Below are 20,985 nucleotides of genomic sequence, written 5' to 3' on the forward strand. Positions count from 1 at the left end.
CTTGCAATCTAAATGCCGATTCCCTTGAAGTTCGCATGAAAATCAAGGCATCTTGGAAGTGTTTGTTCGTGCATCACCTTCCACCGAGTTGGGTCAGTTTTCTTACCAGAGAATTCGTGTCAGTTGCTGAAAGGGTCTCTTCAGACATGACTGTCTATAAACGTACGTTCCACTTAATCTTCTGGGCTAATTACGGCTGCGTTAAGGGAAAATCAAGAAACCGAAAGGCCATGACAAGAACGACCAAAGATCTATCTGCCAAATTCGCCGCAAACTGTGCCAACTATGTAAACATTATAAAAGTCAATACGAGTCAGTCGCAGCCAATACTTGATGATGCTGATAATATTTAAAAATTATGTTGAGTTAATAGTAAAAAAAAGTAAAGTTACACTAAGTTTGCTTAAAAAATAAGTTTGTAATAAAATTTTTGTTTATGTGCACATCTACGTAACAACGTCATGATGGTCTTGATCAAGCCGATCAAGCCGTTGGTGGTCTTCATTGATCACGATCAGTAATCATGATGATGATACCGCGCTCAAACACAAAAAACAGTTGTCTGTCAATCCAAGTCTAGCTCAGCCAATAAGTGGCGGGAGCTGCGAGCAGTGAACGTGCTAAACAATTTTGCCGGTTCCCAGTGCTTTGCGCTGTGTTTTTCACACTTGTAGAAGTTTTACAAATGACGTCAGGCCGCTATGCTGCTCGAAAAAGCGCTTCCTCAAGTGACGCTGGGACTGCGACATGGATCAGTGAGGTGAAAAAATGTCTATTGAGAAACCTCGACACGCAGGCAAAGCCCGACCTGTTGAAGTCCTACAGCGAGCAGAAGCGGTAAGCTGATTAGTGCACCATGTATAGGTGTTCTGTGAGTGCACTTTTTAAAGTCGCATCCGCTATGTGCCCCTTAAATACCACAGTCATCACAAATATGTTAATTGTTTATCTTGCTGTATTTTCGCTTGCAGTGTACTGGAAGAATTACTGTCAAGAGCGGTCAAGCTAGGCGAAAGCAACTCCGTTTTGGTCGTTGGACCCAGAGGATGTGGGAAGACATCGGTGTGTTTTGATGTGTTTGCTTTAGCTAATGTGTTAATCTTTGCTTTGCGCCATAAAACTTGTAATGGCCAGCTCTAACGAGTCATCTGTTAGGGGGATAAGCTTTGTGTTGCTCTGTTATTCTGATTGTATTTGGTTATAACTGTGTTGACGTATTTATTTTTCAGCTGATTCTAGCCGTTTTAGACAGCGTGTCTCGGCACCAGGATATCCTTTCAAACTTTCTTCTTGTAAAGTTGAACGGTAGGGTTCTTCATATTTTTTATCGCCACTGTTCTTCAATACAAGCTGGCCGCAAGCAGCCGAAAGAACTGCGAATTTACATGTATATATGCACCCTGCGCAGGCTTCACTCACACCGATGACAAGATTGCTTTGAAAGATATTACACGTCAATTGCAGTTGGAAAATGTTGTAGGAGATAGAGTGTTTGTGAGTATTGCCATCAAGCATTTTGTTTGTGGTGCCTTTGTTGTGATGAATGTGTGTGTTACATTTCGCCGACTATCTTTCAGGGCAGTTTCTCTGAGAACCTTACATTTCTGCTGGAATGCTTGAAGTCAGGTATGTCAAGTAAAAATTTGGATTTTGTGTGTGTTACTTTAATCCGACTGACAGCTGAAATAAGCTGGTTGCAACACACCTCATTCTTAGTGCCAACATACCTAATACAGTTGTTGACACATATGAGCCAAGTGCCAGCCAATTTGTGGAATATGCGAACTATGGCATGAAAACATAAATGCAGTGAATGCAACAGCATTAAGTGAATTTCTGCTGCTGCATTTAGTTCTGGCGACTTGACTTCATTATGTTTATTGTGCAGCCACTGATACTGGTAACAGCCATTTGGCAAGTCAATTCTTTGTAAAGGAAAAATGTAGTGATATCAAATTGGAACACAGTCAGTTTGGCGTAAAATACTGCAGTTCTCGGCGGTAGCTGGAAAAGGAAACATGAATGCACATTGAAATGTACCTTGGTTGCATCTATAATTAAGGTACCCTGAAACAATTTTGATGATTGCATACAAACATGCTGAGTCGGTAGGGTAGGTCCTTCTGATCATTAAGAGATGGATTTAAGTGCTCCACATGATGCATGTAATTTGTTATAAGGTTCTAAAAATGTGCCTCGCTACCAAGTACAGCGGCATTGCTCTCCTGCCTTTCTCAGCCACCCCTTCCCGTGTTACTTCACTTGGAATGCTTGAGACATGCCGCTGCTATAAGCTTATGCTCATAAGCGCATGTATGCCTAGTATTTTGTGTACCTTTAAAAATAAGTATGTACACAAATGCAGTTAATGTAGATACTTGTTCAAACTAATGGCCAACTTTCACCTGAGAGTACGGAATGTCGGCTACAGCCCTTGCAATGGTAGCCGATGGCACGGCGAGGGGTTCTCACACAAAAATGGGAGAAATTATGTCTTTGGCAACTGGAATGTGAATGGTACCAGCGCTGTACTGTATGTTTGTCTTGCACTGCAGGTGTGTGCAGGGAGTAAACTGCAACGACTACACCCTGTAGAAGACGTCAGTGGCTGCATGTCAGTGTTAAAGCTAACCTCCTTGCCCAGGACAGCGATCCCCCTGCAGTTTTGAAAAGAAAGGCGCAGGTTCCACATTTGTCAGAGAGCCAAATTTTTACATAATTTATCCAGAGTGATAGCAGAAAAATATCGTAATAAGCCAAGGTCTGGAAAAGAAGCATTGCGAAGGCAATGGAAGGTGCCTTACAACGTGTCGAATTGGCCGTCAGAAAACCGGCATCCCGAGTTAGCCTTTGGTGTGGTGGTACCACCTTCGCCTCCAATGCAGAAAATGTGGGTTCGATTACCGATGTCAAGTGTACCTTTTCTTTCCTTCATTCGGTTCACATTCAGTTCAAGTCAACGACAATTCGACAGCACTCGTGTCACCGCATAAAAGAGGCAGAACATAATTATGGCCGTACGGTGTAACAGTTGATGTGAAATGCTGCAGCTTGAGGGGAGGGTAATATTTAACCAATCGTACCTGTGTTAGTACAGTGTGCTGACACGAAATTCTTGTGAGTGAAAAAGCATTTCTTGAGAGATACCCTCTGTGTCTAGGCATACAATAAAAACTGTTTCAGGGACCCTTTAAGAGCGGTAGCCGTTTTGCCACTTGGCTTCTGCAGTGACTTGTTCCTGTGGTTTGTTATGAATTGTTTCTGATTAACTTGTTGCTATAGTGGCCTTATGCATAACTAAAAGCCATGTGGGGAACCAGCTTCTGATTCACTGGTCCTTCGCAATTTTTTTCTTCACTGGCTTTAAACAAGGCATGCATGTAGTGTAGTTACTGTGCCCTTCCCGTTCAGTCTGATGTCTCACTTTGTTTATAAAAGATATGCATATGTTTGCTTTTGTTAACACCACTTTTGCACCCCTTTGGAGAAGCTCATTGGTACCTCTTTGAGGTCACGTTTACTGTGATGCTACTGCTTACAGTATCGAACTTCGAATCCAACTTAGTAATAACGTCAACATTGAAAAAAATAAATTGCTAGGTTTAATGACCTGTAAAGTGGATGAAGGTCAACCAGAACTCATTTGCCATATTGATTGTCCCTGTGCTTCAAGTTGTTGATAAATTCGCCCTCTTGCTGCAATATGCGAGCCTCCTGATTAGCTCAGATGGTAGAGCGATCAGCACAGAAAGGCATTGGTCCTGGGTTCGAGTCCCGGACAAGGTCAAATTTTCCTCAACTATGAAGCTATCTGTCTGCGAAACCCGTAGGGGTTTCCTTTATACCTGTGTGCTACATTTGGGTGGATGGCAATTTCCCCTTTCTTGACGCACGGAATTCCGCAGAACTGATTTGCAAAAGTGAAGGGCAGTGTAAATAAAGTTGCTTTTACCTTCATGCAGCTTTCCTACAAGTGCACGAGTGCATTTTGCGACTGAAATGCTCTGGAAACTATAGGCAGGTCAAATATACTGATCATAAACGATGGGAAATTCACTGCCGTCATGAATACACGTGTGCATGTGAAGCTTATTTCACGTGCATTTCAATCCTTGAATTGTTCTTGAACTTTGAGCCATACAGCATATAGGAACCATAAACCGTGCTTCAGCAATCCATCTAGTGTTGGATGTGACAGTGAAATATTTGTGCCTAACATATCATTTTCGCATGTCCTAGCTTGCTTGAGAATACAGCCCTAGGTTTTGCTAAATATAAAAGTCTTCCATTTTGTGTACTGAAACTAGTGATGTGACATTTGCCCTGGTTTGTGTTTCGTTTTAGGGGACCAGCAAAGCAAGACGATTGTTTTTGTTGTTGATGAGTTCGACTTGTTTTGCTACCACAAGAACCAGACACTCCTGTACAATTTGTTTGATGTGGCGCAATCAGCTCAAGCACCAATATTGGTTATTGGCATCACCTGCCGGCTGGCAAGTAACCATCCTTTATTCTTTTCTTGCTTTCAGGCCGTGAGAGTAGGCAGAAATTAGAAGCCAGCACTTAGAGTGCCACTAGGGCACCTTTTAAGGAAAGTATGGAATGTGCCTGGTATCGAAATGTATTGTTTCTCACAACCATACGAAGTGACAGTGTAGCCAGAGAAAGATGGGGGAAGCTAATTGTTATGTTTAATTAAAATGTAGAAATAATTGAATGAAGGGACATGAAAGGGGACGAAAAGATAACTCGGACCAATTCTACGTCTCAGCATTACACACGCTGCGCTTTACTGACTAAGCTACTGTTGCGTCATCCCTCTGGCCAATCGGGTGTGTGTGTACAAGATTAGCCCTCGACACTCAAGACCAAGGCAGGGGATGTGGAATGCTTCTTCAGCAGAGCAGAGCACGCATGATGCGAAGACGTGGGGTCATTCCCCACCTGCAGCAAGTTGTTTTTTCATTCATTTTCATTGCCATTATTTATCATTTCTTTAATTTGATTAGTAAGTACAAGTCATTTCCCCTATGTCCTACTTGGTGTTGTTGTGGCTTCTCGTGACATGGTTAATAAAAATCGGGCCCCTCGGTTAACCCCCTTTCTTCTCCTTCAACTGCAGGTGTCACATAGTACGTGATCTAGGAGCAGGAAGCTGGCCGATTAACCCTCGTATCAAGATGTGTGATTAACCTCACAGCATCAAGACTGATTGATTAGACTGATTAACCCTCACAGCATCAAGACTGCCAGATACAAGGCCCTCGCTATATGATGAGCTAGAAGATTAAGGGTATCTGAGGGGCCCACTTTTTTATTACTCAGAACCATGTGAAGTGACATATGATGAAGCTAGAGAAAGCACTGGCCAGGCTGTGGGTGTGGAAAGTTTTTTTTTTAACTACAGGCGTCATGTAGTACGTGAGCCGCAGTTAGATGGGAACTTACATGAATGTAGTTTGTGAGCGTATGGTTAGGTGATGCCTGCGGTTGAAAGGATGTCCTACGTCTGTCACCTTGGCCATGAATGGCTCTGACTGACGGCCTCAATGCTAATCTCATATACTTACACAAACACTCAAGAGAGTGGGTCAGTAGATGGCGCAGCAGTAGCTTAATTGGTAAAGCACCGCACACATAATGTCGAGGATGGGGGTTCAGTCCCCACCTGTGGCACATAGTGTTTTCTTTCAATTCCATTTCCTTTTGCCTGATTATTTCAATATTTCGATTGAACATGACTTCACCTATGCCTTCTCTGGCTTGATTGTCACTTCGTATGGTATTAAAAGGCTGCAGTTTAATGGATTTTCCATGCCTGCCACCACGACTGAGTGGCACTGGCTAACACACCCAGGGTAGGTTATATAGGTGCATTACATAAATACCCAAGATAATAGACAAAGGGACAGAGCTGTTGCCATAGCTCAATTGGTAGAACACCACACACATCACGTGAAGGTTGTGGGTTCCCCTCCCACTCGTGGCAAGTTGTCTGTCCTTCCACTTCGGCTGTTTTGTTTAAGTGAGCTTTGTGGAGTCCATTGTATATTCACAATTTACGTATATATTTGTAACCTGGATACTAGAGGTCGCTGCAGTGCTATGTAGCATTGAAGATGGCTTAGGCTCTGCCCGTTCGCCAAGTACAAAGTACAATTGACTATACTGTTTATGTAGTTTGTCCTACGCATGCCAGATTTGTGCTCCAGCTCTTGATAATAACGAGGCAAACACACATGCAAATTTTCAGGACGCCGTCGAACTTCTTGAGAAGAGAGTGAAGTCTCGCTTTTCGCATCGCCAGCTTCACTTGTTTCCAAACTTCAGCTTTGAGGAGTACCTGGGCATCATGGTCGATCACCTGTCCTTGCCCAGCAACTTTCCGAATAACAAGCTGAGAGAAGAATGGAATGCCTCCATCAAGGTGATAATGAGGAATCTTTCATTGGTTGCATTCGTGCACGGTCATGGTGACATTCCTTATTTGGCATGCCCCAATGTAGTGCCTGTTAGTTCTTATATAAAAAAAAATGCAGATATTAAACCTTGTTTCTTTTGCTGCGTAAATGCCAATTGAATGATGTAGCCACAAGAATGCCATATATTTTTAAGGTTTTAAGTTTTGATTGTTGATTGAAGTTTTTTCTTTCTTTTCAATACAAAAAGAAAGTGCAGCAGGAGCTAAAAGCACAGACCCTGACAAAGGCTATGCCTTTAACTTTTTGCCTATAGGGCTGTAACTTGGAAGTTTATTATTAGAGATATGTACTAAATGTGCTTTTTATTCTACTAAATGCACGACAGACAACACACGTGTGCACTTGCAACTAAGTTTATCATCATAATCGGAGGCATCTGTAACTCTGTCCCAAAATATGCACATGCATGTCCGCAGAGCAGGACTTCTGGGGACGTATTCTCGGGTGCTCACTTTCGGCGGTACATACCATCGCCTTCACGTGACGTAGTGCTCGACCAGCCAGTCATCTCATTCGATTTTGCTGAACCAGCCAATCAGTGTGTGCCTGATGGGCGAGGCGATAGCATCGCCGAAAGTGATAGTCTCGGAATGCGTCCCTCTGTGTTGCGTACTAGAGTGGAAGCTTGGGCTAGTTGGTAGTCGTTCATAGCGGTGTTTTGCACAGCGCACGAATGGCTTTAGGAAGAAAAAAATTGTGCGGAGGAGAAAGAGCACTGTTTCTCCTCTGTATATTTTTTTCCTAAAGCCACGAGTGTGCTGCACGAAACATCACCACGAACTTCCGATGTTATTTCGGACTGTTTCGCAACAGATGACGCAGCGCATTCCCTGCACTTCCCGACGCCACGCATTGTAAAAATGGCAGTTGCTGTTAGTGGGAGGGGCTTGGAGGCAGCGATTTGAAATCGAAACATTGAGTTCAAATGAATGCTGAGAGTTGTTTTGTGTGTACGACTATATTAACCCCTCAACTATCAGTTACACTGATAAACTGAGTATTGTTTTGTGACCTTGTCATAGCCCCTCCAAGCTTTTGAGCTGGAACATGCCTTCTCTGGCTAATGAGATAAATAAAGTTAGTAAGTTTAGTCAATCTGTAAATTGATTAGCGATTATTGATATGTTCAGTCGTTTTGATGCATGCCCAGTAACACCAAAAACGGGGGTCACTTTTGGTCACAGATTTTGGTCACAGTTCGTGGGTATGGTTAGGGTGACGTCAATGTCCTACATTTCAACTTTCTACTTCGCTGCATGTCATGTGGGAGTGGAGGAGCAGCACCATCACACATTGGAAGTTGTTGGCGCTCTAGCAACACAGGGGTTAAAATATAGAGGGAGGTGGCACTGCCAGAGTGGACCAGTGGTGCACGTAAATATCAGAGGGACTGGCCAGGAATTGTAAAGTTAGTGGAGGTTACATTTCAATGATGAAATAAAAGTTCTGTTCTTTTAATTTATGGGTAATTGCATAATCATCTCTGAAATTCTCAGTATTATGGGGTGCATTACAATCAGTTCTTAAGAAACACTTGTTTAGGATTCAAATCAACGTAACTTGAATGTATCATCAACTTCAAAGGAAAAATGTTCTTCTTGTGACACGTTTGTAGACGTGTAACTGTAAGAAATTATTGCCGCGGCCTTCGTGTGCTCCCTGTGTGTTTTAGTTTTGTCACATTTAGAACAAAAATACATTTTTTTTAATGTGACAGCACTTGTGGCTTGGCGTGCTCGTGACAGTACAACATGTTAGCAAGTAGTGGAGAGGCATTCAGCTTTTTCCAGTGGTTCCTAACTTTGTGACACTCTGTCAAAGTTTGAAAAATTTTTTTTTTTCACATGATCTCCGAGACGGCACCCCACTATCGTGTGCACATCTCATAACGTGATATGATCTAAAAGGCCATCATTTGGTTATACAGCTTTTCATCACCCCTTGTTGTCAAAGAACTGGAGCGTCTTGTTCGTGATTTTAAATGCACCGTAACAGCAAAGTCTGCTCCGCTGTATAAAATTTTTAGCAACAGAGTTGGAGCTAGCCACAGCAAAACAACAAAACACCCCTTGGCATTTGCATCCCAAGGCAGAGATATGTCCAAGTGGACACTGAAGGCACCGAAGAAGTCGTCAATGATGTTAAGCAATTCCACGTGTGATGGATGTCCTTTATAGTCATCTGGAATGTTTGTTCAGCCGGTCAGTCAACAAACGAGTTGTCACAAAACAAAATGACCTTGTGTTTTCTTTTCTGAAATTTAGTCTCTTGTGCAGGCTTTTGCCCAGGAGAGTGCTGTGAGGACAGCCTTGCAACGTCTGTACTCGACCAACAAGGACATTCGAGCTATGCAGTACTTGTTGGTACGATTTGCTTTTGTCATCTGCTCTCTTTCTATAATGCTTTCTGCCATACCAGTTCAATGAAACCTGCTTCTTAAAAATTGTTCTTGTAACATTCACTTATGTGTCATGTCTTGACAAAAGTAGATGTAGAACCACCTCTGCATCGACACTTGCATTTTGGGTGTGTTGTCAGAATGCTGGAATTTTCCTTGCTTAATTTTTTGTCTGTTGATGAAATCTTTGTTGATTATGATTAACCCTTTCAGTGTCGGGTTTGTTCTTAATTATGCAGAAGGGGGGAAAAATGACAACACGGATAATGGCAAATGCACTCTTGGTATGGTCTTCACACTTTTATATGACAGATGGAGTAAAAATGTGCTGCAGACTCAAAAGCACCATTGTTCTTAGTACTTTTTGGCATTCTCAGGATCAATTCAACACAGTCAAAGCTGCCTCTTCCTCCTCCGACAAGCTGTCATCTTCTGGGTCCGAGCTTCGCTTGTATTCAGAGTCGGAAGAGCCGCTGCTCCAATCAAAGTGTGAAGGCCCTGCGCGAGCAGCTATCTCAAAGTGATCACACGGCCACACTCAAGCAAGGAGCACTTTCGTTTATTCGAACTCAACCAGATAAAGCAAGGAGAATAAGAGACACAACAAAGAGTAACAGATAAACGAGATGCGATAGGAGGCAGAGCCATCCTGGAGAAAGCACACCACCAACAAGACAAGCACTCGTGTCACTGGAAAGGAGGCACGGCGTAGCGAAAAGAGCAGGAGACAAGAAAAAAGAAAGAAAAAAGGCTGTACACATGCGACAGACAGTAAAAACAAGCAAGAGTGGTTGCCTCGCACTGAAGCGCCAATATACAGAACCAACGGAGAATCACTGCCGTTGCGGTGTACGAAGTCCGGTAGCCAGAGCCACCCCTTCCATCTGTGGATGCGTGCAATCCGCATGGCACAACCATGCTCTCAAAGAAGCGCATTCCACAGCCGCACATGGAAACCCAGCCTGAGCTGACCCATTGAGGGGAGAAAACATTCTTCTAGAATTATTCAACAGATGCCGGAACCACCTTGGAGCTTGCAAAGTTCGTGTTACTGCACATGTCCGAGTGGAGAGAGTGGAGAACGCACGGTTGTATCAGTGACACTGAAAGGGTTAACTACATGGAATGTGATATGCAGACAGGACTTCTCTTGGAGTTGTGTGAGGGATCCATAGATTAAGAAGGAAGATTAGTATGTTACAAGCAATCACACAAAGCAGCTGCATAAATCAAGCAGTAATTTAAAACTGGAAGTTAGTGAGAAGTTATGTGCCCTTAGAAACCTACAAAGAAATAACGACAAGCTTTAAATCAGTATACAGTCAAAACCAGTTATAGCGAAGTTGTTCAAGCACTAACTATACCTGTATACTATATACCAAGTAATTTAGTATTAATCATAACAGTGTGCAACAAACCTTTTTGAGTATTTATGATGAATTCGTTATATACATGATAGAACAAAGCTCCTCACGACAGTGCTAAAACACCTCATCACGACAAGAGTCTTAGAGCAGCCTGTGCAACTATTGCAGCAACAACCTGGTAAGATGTATAGCTCTATCGATTGTGCGCCATGTAAAACCTATCTGGTTAAATGGTAAAAATGCTCGAAAAGCATAAGCAAAAAAAAAATAATAATAATTGTAGGTGGTCTTATGGCTCAGGTTGCTGTCACTCGACATTCGACATACCCAATGTCGAATTTGTTTTAAGGGATTTATTTTGCCTGAATATCGCTTAGTTAGTTTTGTGTGTTCGATAGAATGCGTAATTTGCGGTACTCGGATTTGTTATAGTAGGGTTTGTCTGGAGTAAGTTTCAAACAGGAATTTAGTTGTGGAATTAACTACGCATGGTCTCTAATATCCCAAATTTTATTGTGATTAAAATTGGGAGCATACAACACTACATTTTGAAAACATATTACAAAAATTTCTGTTTCTCAGCTTTTCCTTGCGCCGTGCTGCAGGAGACTGTTGGGTTTGAACGGTGACTTTTTCAACGTGATGCCACATTCTGCCTCATCTGTCCTAGTAAAAGTAAAGCCATCCACTGTAAAGCTTTAATTAAAAAGGGCATGCTCTCCCTTGCTCAACGGTATCCATGTTTTGTAGTTACAGGTAGGTCTGTTGTTTGGTATTTGTCAACAGGAGTTGAGGCATTTAAAGTGGTCCGCTTTGTTTCCTATGTGTTTACAGCTGCCGCCTGTTATGCGCCTGTCTGAAAAGAATCCAAAGCTGGATGCTGTCCACCTCCTGGAGTCTCAGAGGCAGCAACTCGAAGACCCCAACGTTGCCCTTCTCAAAGGTACATGGACATGCACACTTAAATACTTCAGCTCTCGTGTACGACTGTCTTTGCAAGAAATGTGTTTTAATAGCTGCAAATGACTTATGTCTTGCACATCATGTCAACTTAGCATTATTTGGTTGGTAAGCATAGCACGTCTGGTTCTAAAGGGCAGTAGCTCTGGAAGACTTTTCAGCAAAATCTTTTTGGATGCACCTAGTATGGGAGAACAGCCCTCGGCGACCAGTGTCCCTGCTACCTGTCTAAAGCCATCCCTCTATCTTATTGCAATGGCAATTATACGGACACTCCGGTTCCAGTCACAACATTAGCATAATGTCCCATGTGTGTGTGTGTGTGTGTGTGTGTGTGTGTGTACATGCGCGCACTGCCCGAATACCTGCAACGCAGTTTGTGTTGCAAGAAAAAAACAGCAATGGTGATCACGCCATGCAAACCACATTTCATGTAGTACTAAGTATAGTTCAATCTGTTGACGTGTTTTATGAAGACTCAGTTCTGCATTTAATTGGCTCAGGAAAGCTGGTTAATAATGGAGAACGCGAAGAGCACATTTTTCCTCTGAATTTTGAGCCTGAATTGCAGTGTTGGTATACGTCAGTGTGATGTTACAAATTTTGAATTATTCTTGCTGGTTAGGCTATTTTTACATTGAAGAAAAGTTCTCCAGACTTGCTGGTTTGAATCTTTAGTTTTCATTGAATGCAGTGCAGTCCTTGTTTATTGGTAATATATTAACCAGTACTGAGCAGATGCTGTCTACATCTTATGACGTCATGAAGAGTTTGCACGGGAACTTCAGGCACGTCTTTCGTCTTTCATGCCTGCATATTTTCTGGATTACCAACATTCGACTCGTGGTCAAGCTGTGTATCTAGTATTCCGGAATTGTAATTTACCAATACACGTTAGCTTATCATTCTTTAATGTCCCTTTAAGCATATGTTGCAACAGCGATTCTATCTACATGTATATTCGTGAGATTGTGTCATGCTGGTGCTTGTCATTGAGTAATCCAACATGAAATGGAGGCACATACTCGCACTTTGTCTTAGTAGTTCTGTGCAATAGGGACAAGGCTGCAACGCCTGCAAACGCAGATGCTTGCACAGGCGACAAAGTGCAGATAAATGCCTTTAGATATGCTTGCCCTCCTGATTGATTGAGGTGCCCGTAGTTTCTGCAGTGGTCTATGAAACTGCAGAGATGAAGTACAGGTGAGAGTGTGGGATGCATAGTACTCTTGGCACAGGTTGCTAAATCTCACTGTCTAATGCTCCATAGATTTGCTTCATTACTTGTGCATTTCACCTGCGACACTGCATTCCAGGGTTGTCTATGCTGGAGCTGTCACTGGTTGTTGCAATGGTGTACCTGACGAAACTTTATGATGGAGAGCCATTCAACTTTGAGATGGTTTACAAAGGTAAGAAATAAGTTTTCGGTGACTAAAATGAGTAATTTATTTTTGCATTCGCAATGGACAGCAGCGGGCTGTCACGGTGGACACCTAGCCATCTAGTTTGCGTGCTGCTAAAATAGTGTTGCCATCTTGAAAACTCTCAAATTTGGAAAACAGATTCAAGAGCCCTTAATACTTTTTGATAACTGCATTTGAAGGGTGACTTTCAAACATTCCGAGTAACAAACTCTGCATAGGGGCTATGCCATGCACACTGTCTATCGGGAAACAATCCTAGATGTTTTCGTTTGAGAGTGCCGCTAAATGATTACGGTGTGGCATTTTCATAGCCGCCAAAGACAAGCTTGTTTGTGTCACTGTCGCCATTGTGGATCTAGACTAAGCCATATCAAGCAACCAAGCCTTAATTTGGCTGAGGTAGGACGCTACTAGCCATCCTGCTAGAAGGCAGTTGACATTGTTACAATGGGAAAGGGAACCTATGACGAACGACCTGAATCTTGGAGCATCTGTCCAACTCAGCAGCTGCTTAGCTACAAGAACTTGCAGCTAAGAAGGAGATATCTCTATATTTCAGTGCACTATATATACAAATAAGGTTCTTTACTCCCTCCTTGAATTTTGACCTTTGGCATCCTTGAGATCCTTGAATTGTTCATGAATTTTGGTCAAATGATCTGTACGAACGCTGTTCTTGGCAATGCAAGCATTGTTGTTCTTGGCCAATACAGTATTGCTTGTCTTCTGAAATGCAAGCGCAGAAGCCACCACAAGATCTTTCACAAGTTACGAAACACTAATGTTGCGCGATACCTACCTCAGTGGTTAGCACATCCAGATCCCATCTGCACATTGCTGCAAGGGCACGCATTCAATCCCCACTAACGGTTTATTTGTTTGAACTTTTGTTTTTCTTTGCCCTGTGGTGGTGGTTAAGCTGGGCATGAGAAGGTGGCCTGACAACAATGTAGTTTTTGTTTGTTTTTTCCATTGCAGAGTTCTTAAAATTTGCAACTGGAAAGTCGTCGCTGGAAACAAGCAAGCCAGTGGTAATGAAGGTACTACTATCGTGACTTTTGCAATTGTATCTTGAGCTCTGCACAGGTAGCAGTCTCTGAGAAGGCATTAAACATGCCTGCCAACCTGTGATCTTGTTGGATATTGGTCGTGGCAGCCACATTTTTATGGGTGTGAAATGCAAAAATTCTTGTGCACTTAAATTTAGGTGTACGTTAAAGAAACCCAGGTGGTCAAAATTAAACTGGAGTTCCCTGCTACGGCGTGCCTCATAGTTATTGCACATAAAACTCCGCAATTTAATTTTAAATGCGTAAGCATGTCTGTGCCTGTCCGACGAGGAAAGCCATCCGTCTGTTTGTCCCTTCGTACGCCTGCCACATAAGTAAATTGCTTTCAAGATAGGGCTCGCAGCGGCAAGCGAATTGATCTTCGTGCTCCCTCTCACTTCAAAGCGGCGAGAACACAGTGGACACGAAGCTATCGGCATTTGACGCTCTGTGTCCGCAGGGCAGATTGCTTTGAAGGTAGGGCCCGCGTGGCCACGCCATACGCGGCTGCCACTGGAGTATGGTTAATCACAGTTGACGGCAGTTTGCATCGAGAGAAGGCAGTGTCATCGATCGAGTCTACGTACAAGGTCTACCAAACATGACACTGTTCATCCTCCACGAAGCAGCGGCGTCATCCAAACGCACCATTATACAACATGAGCAAACGTTGCTACCACTTGCCTCTTCTTCATCGTCTCATGCTGGTCTCGGTTAACATTTTGGTGTTGCAACCATGCTTCTTGGTTTCTCGATTCTTTCGCGGTGTTTCTCGCAGTTATGTCAAGCACAGCAGCATATGACGACGAAGCAGCAGGTGATTAGCAGCAAATGCTTACGCATCGTTTAGGTAACTGCCACAGGGGATTCTTCGTCTAATGTTTATTTTAACCTGCGAACTTTAAAATTAATAAAATCCCATGGACGTGAAGAATGCTTGCCCTGAGCGCACACATTTTCAGGGATGCATACGCTCCTTATAAGTGATGATTTACCTACAGAGGCAACGCGCAAGCAGCATCAAACATGGCACAGCAAGGTAGCGAGATCCAACAAGCTGTTTTTAAGATTACAATGATTATGCGATTACAGTTACGATTACAGCGATTTAAGATTACAGTTTTAAGATTTTCAGCTTTTGCCGATTTTGCCTGCTTCAGGAACTTGTCTGTACAAATTTGCTCGAATCAAGTGTGCCACTGCCACTCTTTTACCGTCAGACTTCCAACTTCAGTTTGGAGACTGATGAGGAAAACGTTTTCGCAGGTATAATTTTTCTTCTTTTAAATCTTGATGCAACATTTGTAAAGTTGTAAAATAAGTCAAAATTCGTAAACTTTAAAAACTTTTCAGGGAGTTGGCGAGTATGCAATTAGGTTTCATTTTAATTTGACTTTTTATGCTACAGCTATCACATTATGTTCCCATAGGCAAAACAGTTGAGGTATCTGAGGCCACTGGGTCATCCAGCCACTCCGGTACCTGTGATCATGAGCTGGTTTATAACATAATTTGACACAATGTTCTTAGCCTTGTCAAAAGAAAAATGAGTGAAGTTGTGTTGTATTGTGCCCAGGTATCTAATCATCACAAGCGTCAAGTTTACAGTTCATTTGGCCACGCTGTCAGACTACTTAAACTGATGCAAATGTGCATCCATGTGACATGTATAAACAAAGTAATCTGTTATGCTCATTGGCCAAAGTACGTTGCTTGTCTTAATTGTGCTGAATGTAAAAGATTGGTTTTGGCGGCTCGTTGTCAGTGGCATTCTACTTATGAGACGAGGTTCTGTGGGTTTGATTCTCACCTGCGGCGACCGCATTACGATTGGGTCGGACTGCAAAAAACTCCAAAAGGTCAAAATTAATCTGGAGTTCTCCACATGGCATCTCTTACAGCTCCTGTATTACCTTAAGACATTGTAAAGGAGCAGAAACAAATGGACACAGAACATCTGGACACTGCTAGCGCTTAATTGAAAACTTAACCGAATTCGAACTAGGAATAGATACATATACAGGAAAAGAGTGAAGCCGAAAGAATGGAGGCGAACATAAAACTAGGGAGAAAAATAAATTCTTTCAGACCTGTTTCCGGCTGTGAAAGAGAGAGATTTTGAATTCTAAAGGCTATATGAACGTACAACTCACACACATATATCACAGTTCTTGTTAATAAAAAATGCTTCAGCAATCTGTGTTAAATTTGCACTTCCAACTCTGCTCATCGATTACCAGCTAGCCCGCCTCCCGAACCTTGCTAAATTTCATCAATCTCCCCAGTTCCCTTGTCATTGCTAACGTACAGAACTGATGTGCGCTCAAATGACCGAACACGTCCATACTTTGCACAGTGTGCTGACAGATAATACCTGGAGTGCTCTTCGGCACATTGCAGTGCTTTCTGCAATGAATCCATACGGATTGGCCAGCTCTCTACTCTCTTACTTGGAGACATATTAAACGCCACCAGTCATTCACTTACTCAAAAATCAGCCCATCAATCAGATCAGCAACAAAATACAGAATTTATTTATTTATTTATTTATTTATTTATTTATTTATTTAGAAAAACCTCACAGGCCCACAAAGAGGCATGGGTGAGGGGAGGCATATGGTACAAGTTATAACAAAATACAATCGGTAAAAAACGTAGATGCATATATGGATTAAAAATTTGGCACAAAACAAGGAAATTTGCATGTTACAGAAACCAGACAGATGGTAAAAAAAAATGAACAGATAAGCATAAAAACAGCAAGAAGCATTGCATAAAAACATCAGTTACATTGTGTTGGGACATTATACATTGCATATTGTTTTAAAAAAGAAAAGAGAAGAAAACCTACGCGCATTGTGAAGAAAAATGTTTGGCCAAATTACTGCAATACGTGTCATGATTTCTGATTGAAGCAATGCTATCCGGAAGGCTGATCCAGAGACAGCACGAGGGGCATAGCTAAACCTATTGTGCAGTCTGCGCGATGTGAAGACATGGTGTTTTAAGCATGGTAGGGAAAATCTATCAGCAAAGGAATTTATTAAATACTAATGACAGCAATTAATGATATCGCGAGTTAATGATATCTTAGTTGAAATCAAGAAAAAGAAATGGGCATGGGCAGGACACGTAATGAGGAGGGAAGATAACCAATGGTCATTAAGAGTTACGGAATGGATTCCAAGGGAAGGGAAGCGTAGCAGGGGGCGACAGAAAGTTAGGTGGGCAGATGAGATTAGGAAGTTTGGAGGGTCAACATGGCCACAATTAGTACATGACCGGGGTAGTTGGAGAAGTATGGGAGAGGCCTTTGCCCTGCAGTGGGCATAACCAGGCTGATGATGATGATGAATGACAGCAATGCACTATTACAGCAAGCACTCAACGACTGCGACGATAGTTCGGTTTTGATCTGCATTAATGCTGGACTGGACACTGTAATTATGAGCAGTGAAACAACTTACCCTATTCTGAATCATTTCCAACGCTTCCATTAGGTGTTTCTGATGTGGTGACCAAATGGAAGACGTGTACTCAAGCTGAGGTCGCACGAACATTAAGTTAGCCAGTTTACGCAAGGCAGATGGAACACTCCACAAGTTCTGGCGCAAGTACCCTAACGATTTGGATACATTGGCAGAGACACACTTAATGTACTTAGACCAGGATAGATTAGGTGTAAGGTGCACGCCAAGATACTTAAAATTTGCAGTCGGAGACATAATACTATGGTGAATGTGGTAGATAAACCGTGAATTTACAGGTGAAGGACATTGTTTTACACTTTGACAAGTTCAGTGTCATGAGCCATGTATTACACCACTGGTTCACTATCTCTATGTGTCGTTGGAGTACTATATGATCATCACTGTTGGTTATTGGATGGTAAATTATGCAATCATCCACAAATATTCGCATACAAGACAATATGTTGTTAGCAGACATGTAAGCATATGTAAGCAGACATCCTAGCCCGAGCATTTATCACTCTTGTTGAATGTATTTGTATAGTAAATACTGTGCAATACGACTTGAAATATGGAATGAACGATGGGATTTCGACATGGTGTCATAATCATGTGTGAGCTATGGAACTTGGAGCTAGTAGCCATGTATCAAGATAGTCTTTGGTGTTCTAAAGTGATGCTTTTACAAATAAATGAAATAGAACAGAAAAATGCCCATGGTTACCATACTCTCTAATGCGAAGTTTGAGTGCAGCTCCATACATGTTTTCATTTCGCGATTCGCTCTTATCGTGAGTAGAGGCTCGGTGAGCCAGAAAAGACAAAAGAAAATACTGGGGGTGGTGCCGCCTTGAAGTTCCCGCATCAGCTTGCAATGTTGTCATGAAATTCAGTGGCGTTTGCTTCAGCCTAATTAATTTCTTATCAGTTAAGGTGGACTTGCATTGTATTCTACATAAGCCAGAGCAAGTTTAGCAACTTTCAAGATCTTTCACAAAGTTACAATGGCCCAAATATAAAAAGATAAGTTGAAATCTGTGACATCGCACTAACTTACCAGCACTGGAGTTCGGGCACAAATTTAGGGAAATGTAACTTTTCTTGCGCTAGCGCGAAGAAAAAACTTGAATAAGGGCGAACACAAAAGTATGAGACTGAACAAGTGACTTGTACATTTGTGTTCATTCTTGTTCGTTTTTTTCTTTTTTTTTTTTTTTACACTAGCACAAGAAAAGATGGAACTTCACCAATTTCAACATTTTCTGTTGTGAGAAAGCACTTTACCAATCTAAACTTATCTAGTGATTTTCTTTAGTGTCCCTTTAAACTCGGTCAATCAGTTACTCAATCAGAAGGAGTCGTGTTTGTTTTTAAAAGCGCAGCAACGATTGTCTTCTCCTCGATCTCCTTCCAGGCATTCCAGCAGTTGGAGGCATTGGAGTTCGTGCAGCCCGTGTCTCGGAGCCTTGCCAGCGTGCAGTACGAATTCCGGCTCATGCAACTGCTCGTCGACCCTTCGCAGGTGCACGAAGTCGTGCACAGGTCCTCGTCCTTGCCAACCGAACTCGCTCACTGGGCCGTGTCCGTTGTGGGCAGCTGAGAGCAGCTTGGAATCAATGCAAAGTGCTCACATTTTACCAACCTCGGGCCTACCCAATAGGGCAGTGACCATTCCTTTGTGCCAGCAGTCCCAGAAAACATTCCCAGCCTCACAGAAGCCTGTCGGCCTTTAAGAATGCCGAAGAACTTCAGTGCTATTGCCTCCTGCTCAACCGGATGTGTTTTCACACAATCGACAGAGTTGTTCACAAAGTGTTTTTGTACATAAATAAAAAGGATGAAGACTCGTGTTGGTGCTATGAGCTGCATGTGCAAGCGACTGAAGTCTGTTACAAGCTCAGAGTGCAACAATAAAAACGCACTCAATGGAAATTTGCATCTGTACACCAGTCGGGTAACGACAGGGAAATCTGGATCATGAGAAAGAACGTTCCAGATGAATAAAAATGCACCGGAGTGCATGTGGCTGGCACACTCAGGTCCTGGCTTCAGTGGGCACATTCTGATAGGGGTGGAATGCTAAAACACTTGTGTACCATGCTCGGGGTGCACATTACAGAACTCTAGGTGGTCAAAATTAATCTGCCATCCTCACCTACGACATTGCCACACTACAATGGTTAGTTCACAGTCAAGCTCAAAACTTTTCATCCAACTCCGGCAGCATTGCGTCTGCTATTATATTTCGATTATCAGCCGATATCAAGAGTTATTCCCTCTAGCTATGGCCACCCGTAAACCCTTCTTGCTCTCTCTGTTTCCACCTCTATTCTAATCTGCTTCGTTCCTCTATCTTTGCTACTACTTATTTTTGTGTATTATATTTATTTAGTTTTTTTTTTTTCACTGCTGCTCTAGTTGGTATATTCGACTGGTCACTTTTGAGTGCTCTTGCAGTGTGGTTTATGTTTCAGAAGAACTTCAGTTTGGCCTAATTGGTGTTTGCTGCATATCATATTGACCGCAAATAAAGACGGGGACAGCGGACGGGTACCGCCCGTGTTGTTTATGTGTTCTCTTCCGCTGTCCCCATCTTTATTTTCAGTCAATATGATATGTGGTTTATGTTCAGCCGGTTGAATTTGAGCACTTGGAACACATTTGCCTGCTCCATTCGAAACGCTCTGAGGCCCCCTCAGCTCGAAGTGCGACAAAGATGCAAGCCGATATCCAACAGGATTCTGATCATATAGCTTCTTCGATTGTCCTGAGGGCAGCTGAACATTCGGCTCGGGCATGGTTTCTCTGGTTCCAATGTCAAGAGGCCTTGGCATCACTGCAGAGTCGGAGTGCAGTAGGAACCAGTCGAATGTACCATATATGTATGTTATCTCCGTTTCCTGTTATTTATAAACGCTTCATATGATACTTGTACCGTGCATGGTGGTTCTGTACCGTGTCATTAGTACACCATTAAGATAGTGACACGACTGGAAGTCAATTTGCAAAACACTGTAATCAGGATTGCTAGTGCTTTCTGGTCCCAGGAGTATTATGAGCTGAGGCTTCAAACATACCCCGCTGTTAAGGAGAGAGTACTGCCTTCTAGTGGACAAATGAATGTTTATCTAGAATTCAAGAATCGCATGCTTCATTCTGTTGGCCTTTCCGTTTGTCCGGCCAGGCCGGCACCAGAGTGCGCTCCTCTCGTGTGACCTCTGACGTAACCCCTCTCTCCGAGCTGCAATGCTGGCAATGGTCCTGTACAATGCTAACATAACAAATGTACTGAAAACAATCATGTATGCTTTACAATTATTCAGAACCCAACCTGCCGGCGTAGTAGAACTTGCTGTTGGCCTAGTCGGTGCATTTTGAACAGTAATGAATATAGTGGCAATAGCATGATCAGAGAAAGGGAAGGACATGAAGACAAGACGAAGCGCTCATTCTGTCTTTATGCCCTTCACTTTCTGCGATCGTGTTTTTGGTGCCAAATTCATTACTGTTCAATCTACCGGTGGTCCTCCCTAGGCTGTGGGTGCATACTTGTGCACCAGGTTTCACTTGAAACTGAAGCTAGAACTTACACTTGCTCAAGCAAATATAGTGCTAATGCCAGACAGTGCAATATTTGCACTGGTAGCTGTGCACTTGCATGTTGCTATTAGCAGATCTGGTGCTGTATTTTGCAGCGATTTATGTCATTTTTCCTTTCTTTCTTTCTTTTTTTTTCTTCCGTGACACTGAGTGGCCCACCCCAGCGATAATTGCTGCGTGTGGTGTTATCGCACGGCTGTGAAGGGGGCGACTAAAGCATGGAAAATTAAAT

General features: G+C 42.6%; 2 protein-coding genes across 4 annotated transcripts in view; one reads left to right on the plus strand and one right to left on the minus strand.

Annotated features, from left to right (window-relative positions):
* Positions 1-296, minus strand: part of Rnmt (RNA guanine-7 methyltransferase) — a 31,245-nt gene extending 30,949 nt beyond the window's left edge. The window contains exon 1 of one of the 2 annotated variants that reach the window (XM_055070746.2): positions 107-296. In XM_055070746.2, the coding sequence (XP_054926721.1) occupies positions 107-148 (42 nt within the window). In that variant the 5' untranslated portion in view covers positions 149-296. The remainder of the gene's footprint in view (positions 1-106) is intronic. The other variant, XM_050177978.3, reaches the window with a different exon arrangement.
* A 268-nt stretch (positions 297-564) lies between these two features.
* Orc4 (origin recognition complex subunit 4) lies at positions 565-19,001 on the plus strand. Of its 2 annotated transcripts, none has more exons than XM_055070745.1 (12): positions 565-837; positions 972-1,062; positions 1,230-1,305; positions 1,409-1,494; positions 1,578-1,626; positions 4,345-4,493; positions 6,254-6,427; positions 8,747-8,845; positions 11,082-11,190; positions 12,524-12,619; positions 13,613-13,674; positions 18,568-19,001. In XM_055070745.1, the coding sequence occupies exons 1-12, from the start codon at positions 686-688 to the stop codon at positions 18,751-18,753; spliced, it is 1,329 nt and encodes a 442-aa protein (XP_054926720.1). In that variant the 5' UTR covers positions 565-685; the 3' UTR covers positions 18,754-19,001. The 2 variants fall into 2 exon arrangements, with proteins under 2 accessions (XP_054926720.1, XP_050033934.1); XM_050177977.3 differs by having other exon boundaries at positions 8,759-8,845.
* Positions 19,002-20,985: the final 1,984 nt, after the last annotated feature.

The sequence above is a fragment of the Dermacentor andersoni genome, chromosome 5, assembly GCF_023375885.2.
Source record: "Dermacentor andersoni chromosome 5, qqDerAnde1_hic_scaffold, whole genome shotgun sequence".
In the NCBI taxonomy this organism is placed as follows: domain Eukaryota; kingdom Metazoa; phylum Arthropoda; class Arachnida; order Ixodida; family Ixodidae; genus Dermacentor; species Dermacentor andersoni.

What these genes read in the sequence shown, in the direction of transcription:
- Orc4 (XM_055070745.1), top strand. Translation starts at nt 686, where the DNA reads ATGACGTCAGGCCGCTATGCTGCTCGAAAAAGCGCTTCCTCAAGTGAC. An exon ending in GAGGATGTGGGAAGACATCG is followed by an intron (nt 1,063 to 1,229) that starts GTGTGTTTTGAT and finishes TTTATTTTTCAG; the next exon opens with CTGATTCTAGCCGTTTTAGA. An exon ending in TCTTCTTGTAAAGTTGAACG is followed by an intron (nt 1,306 to 1,408) that starts GTAGGGTTCTTC and finishes CACCCTGCGCAG; the next exon opens with GCTTCACTCACACCGATGAC.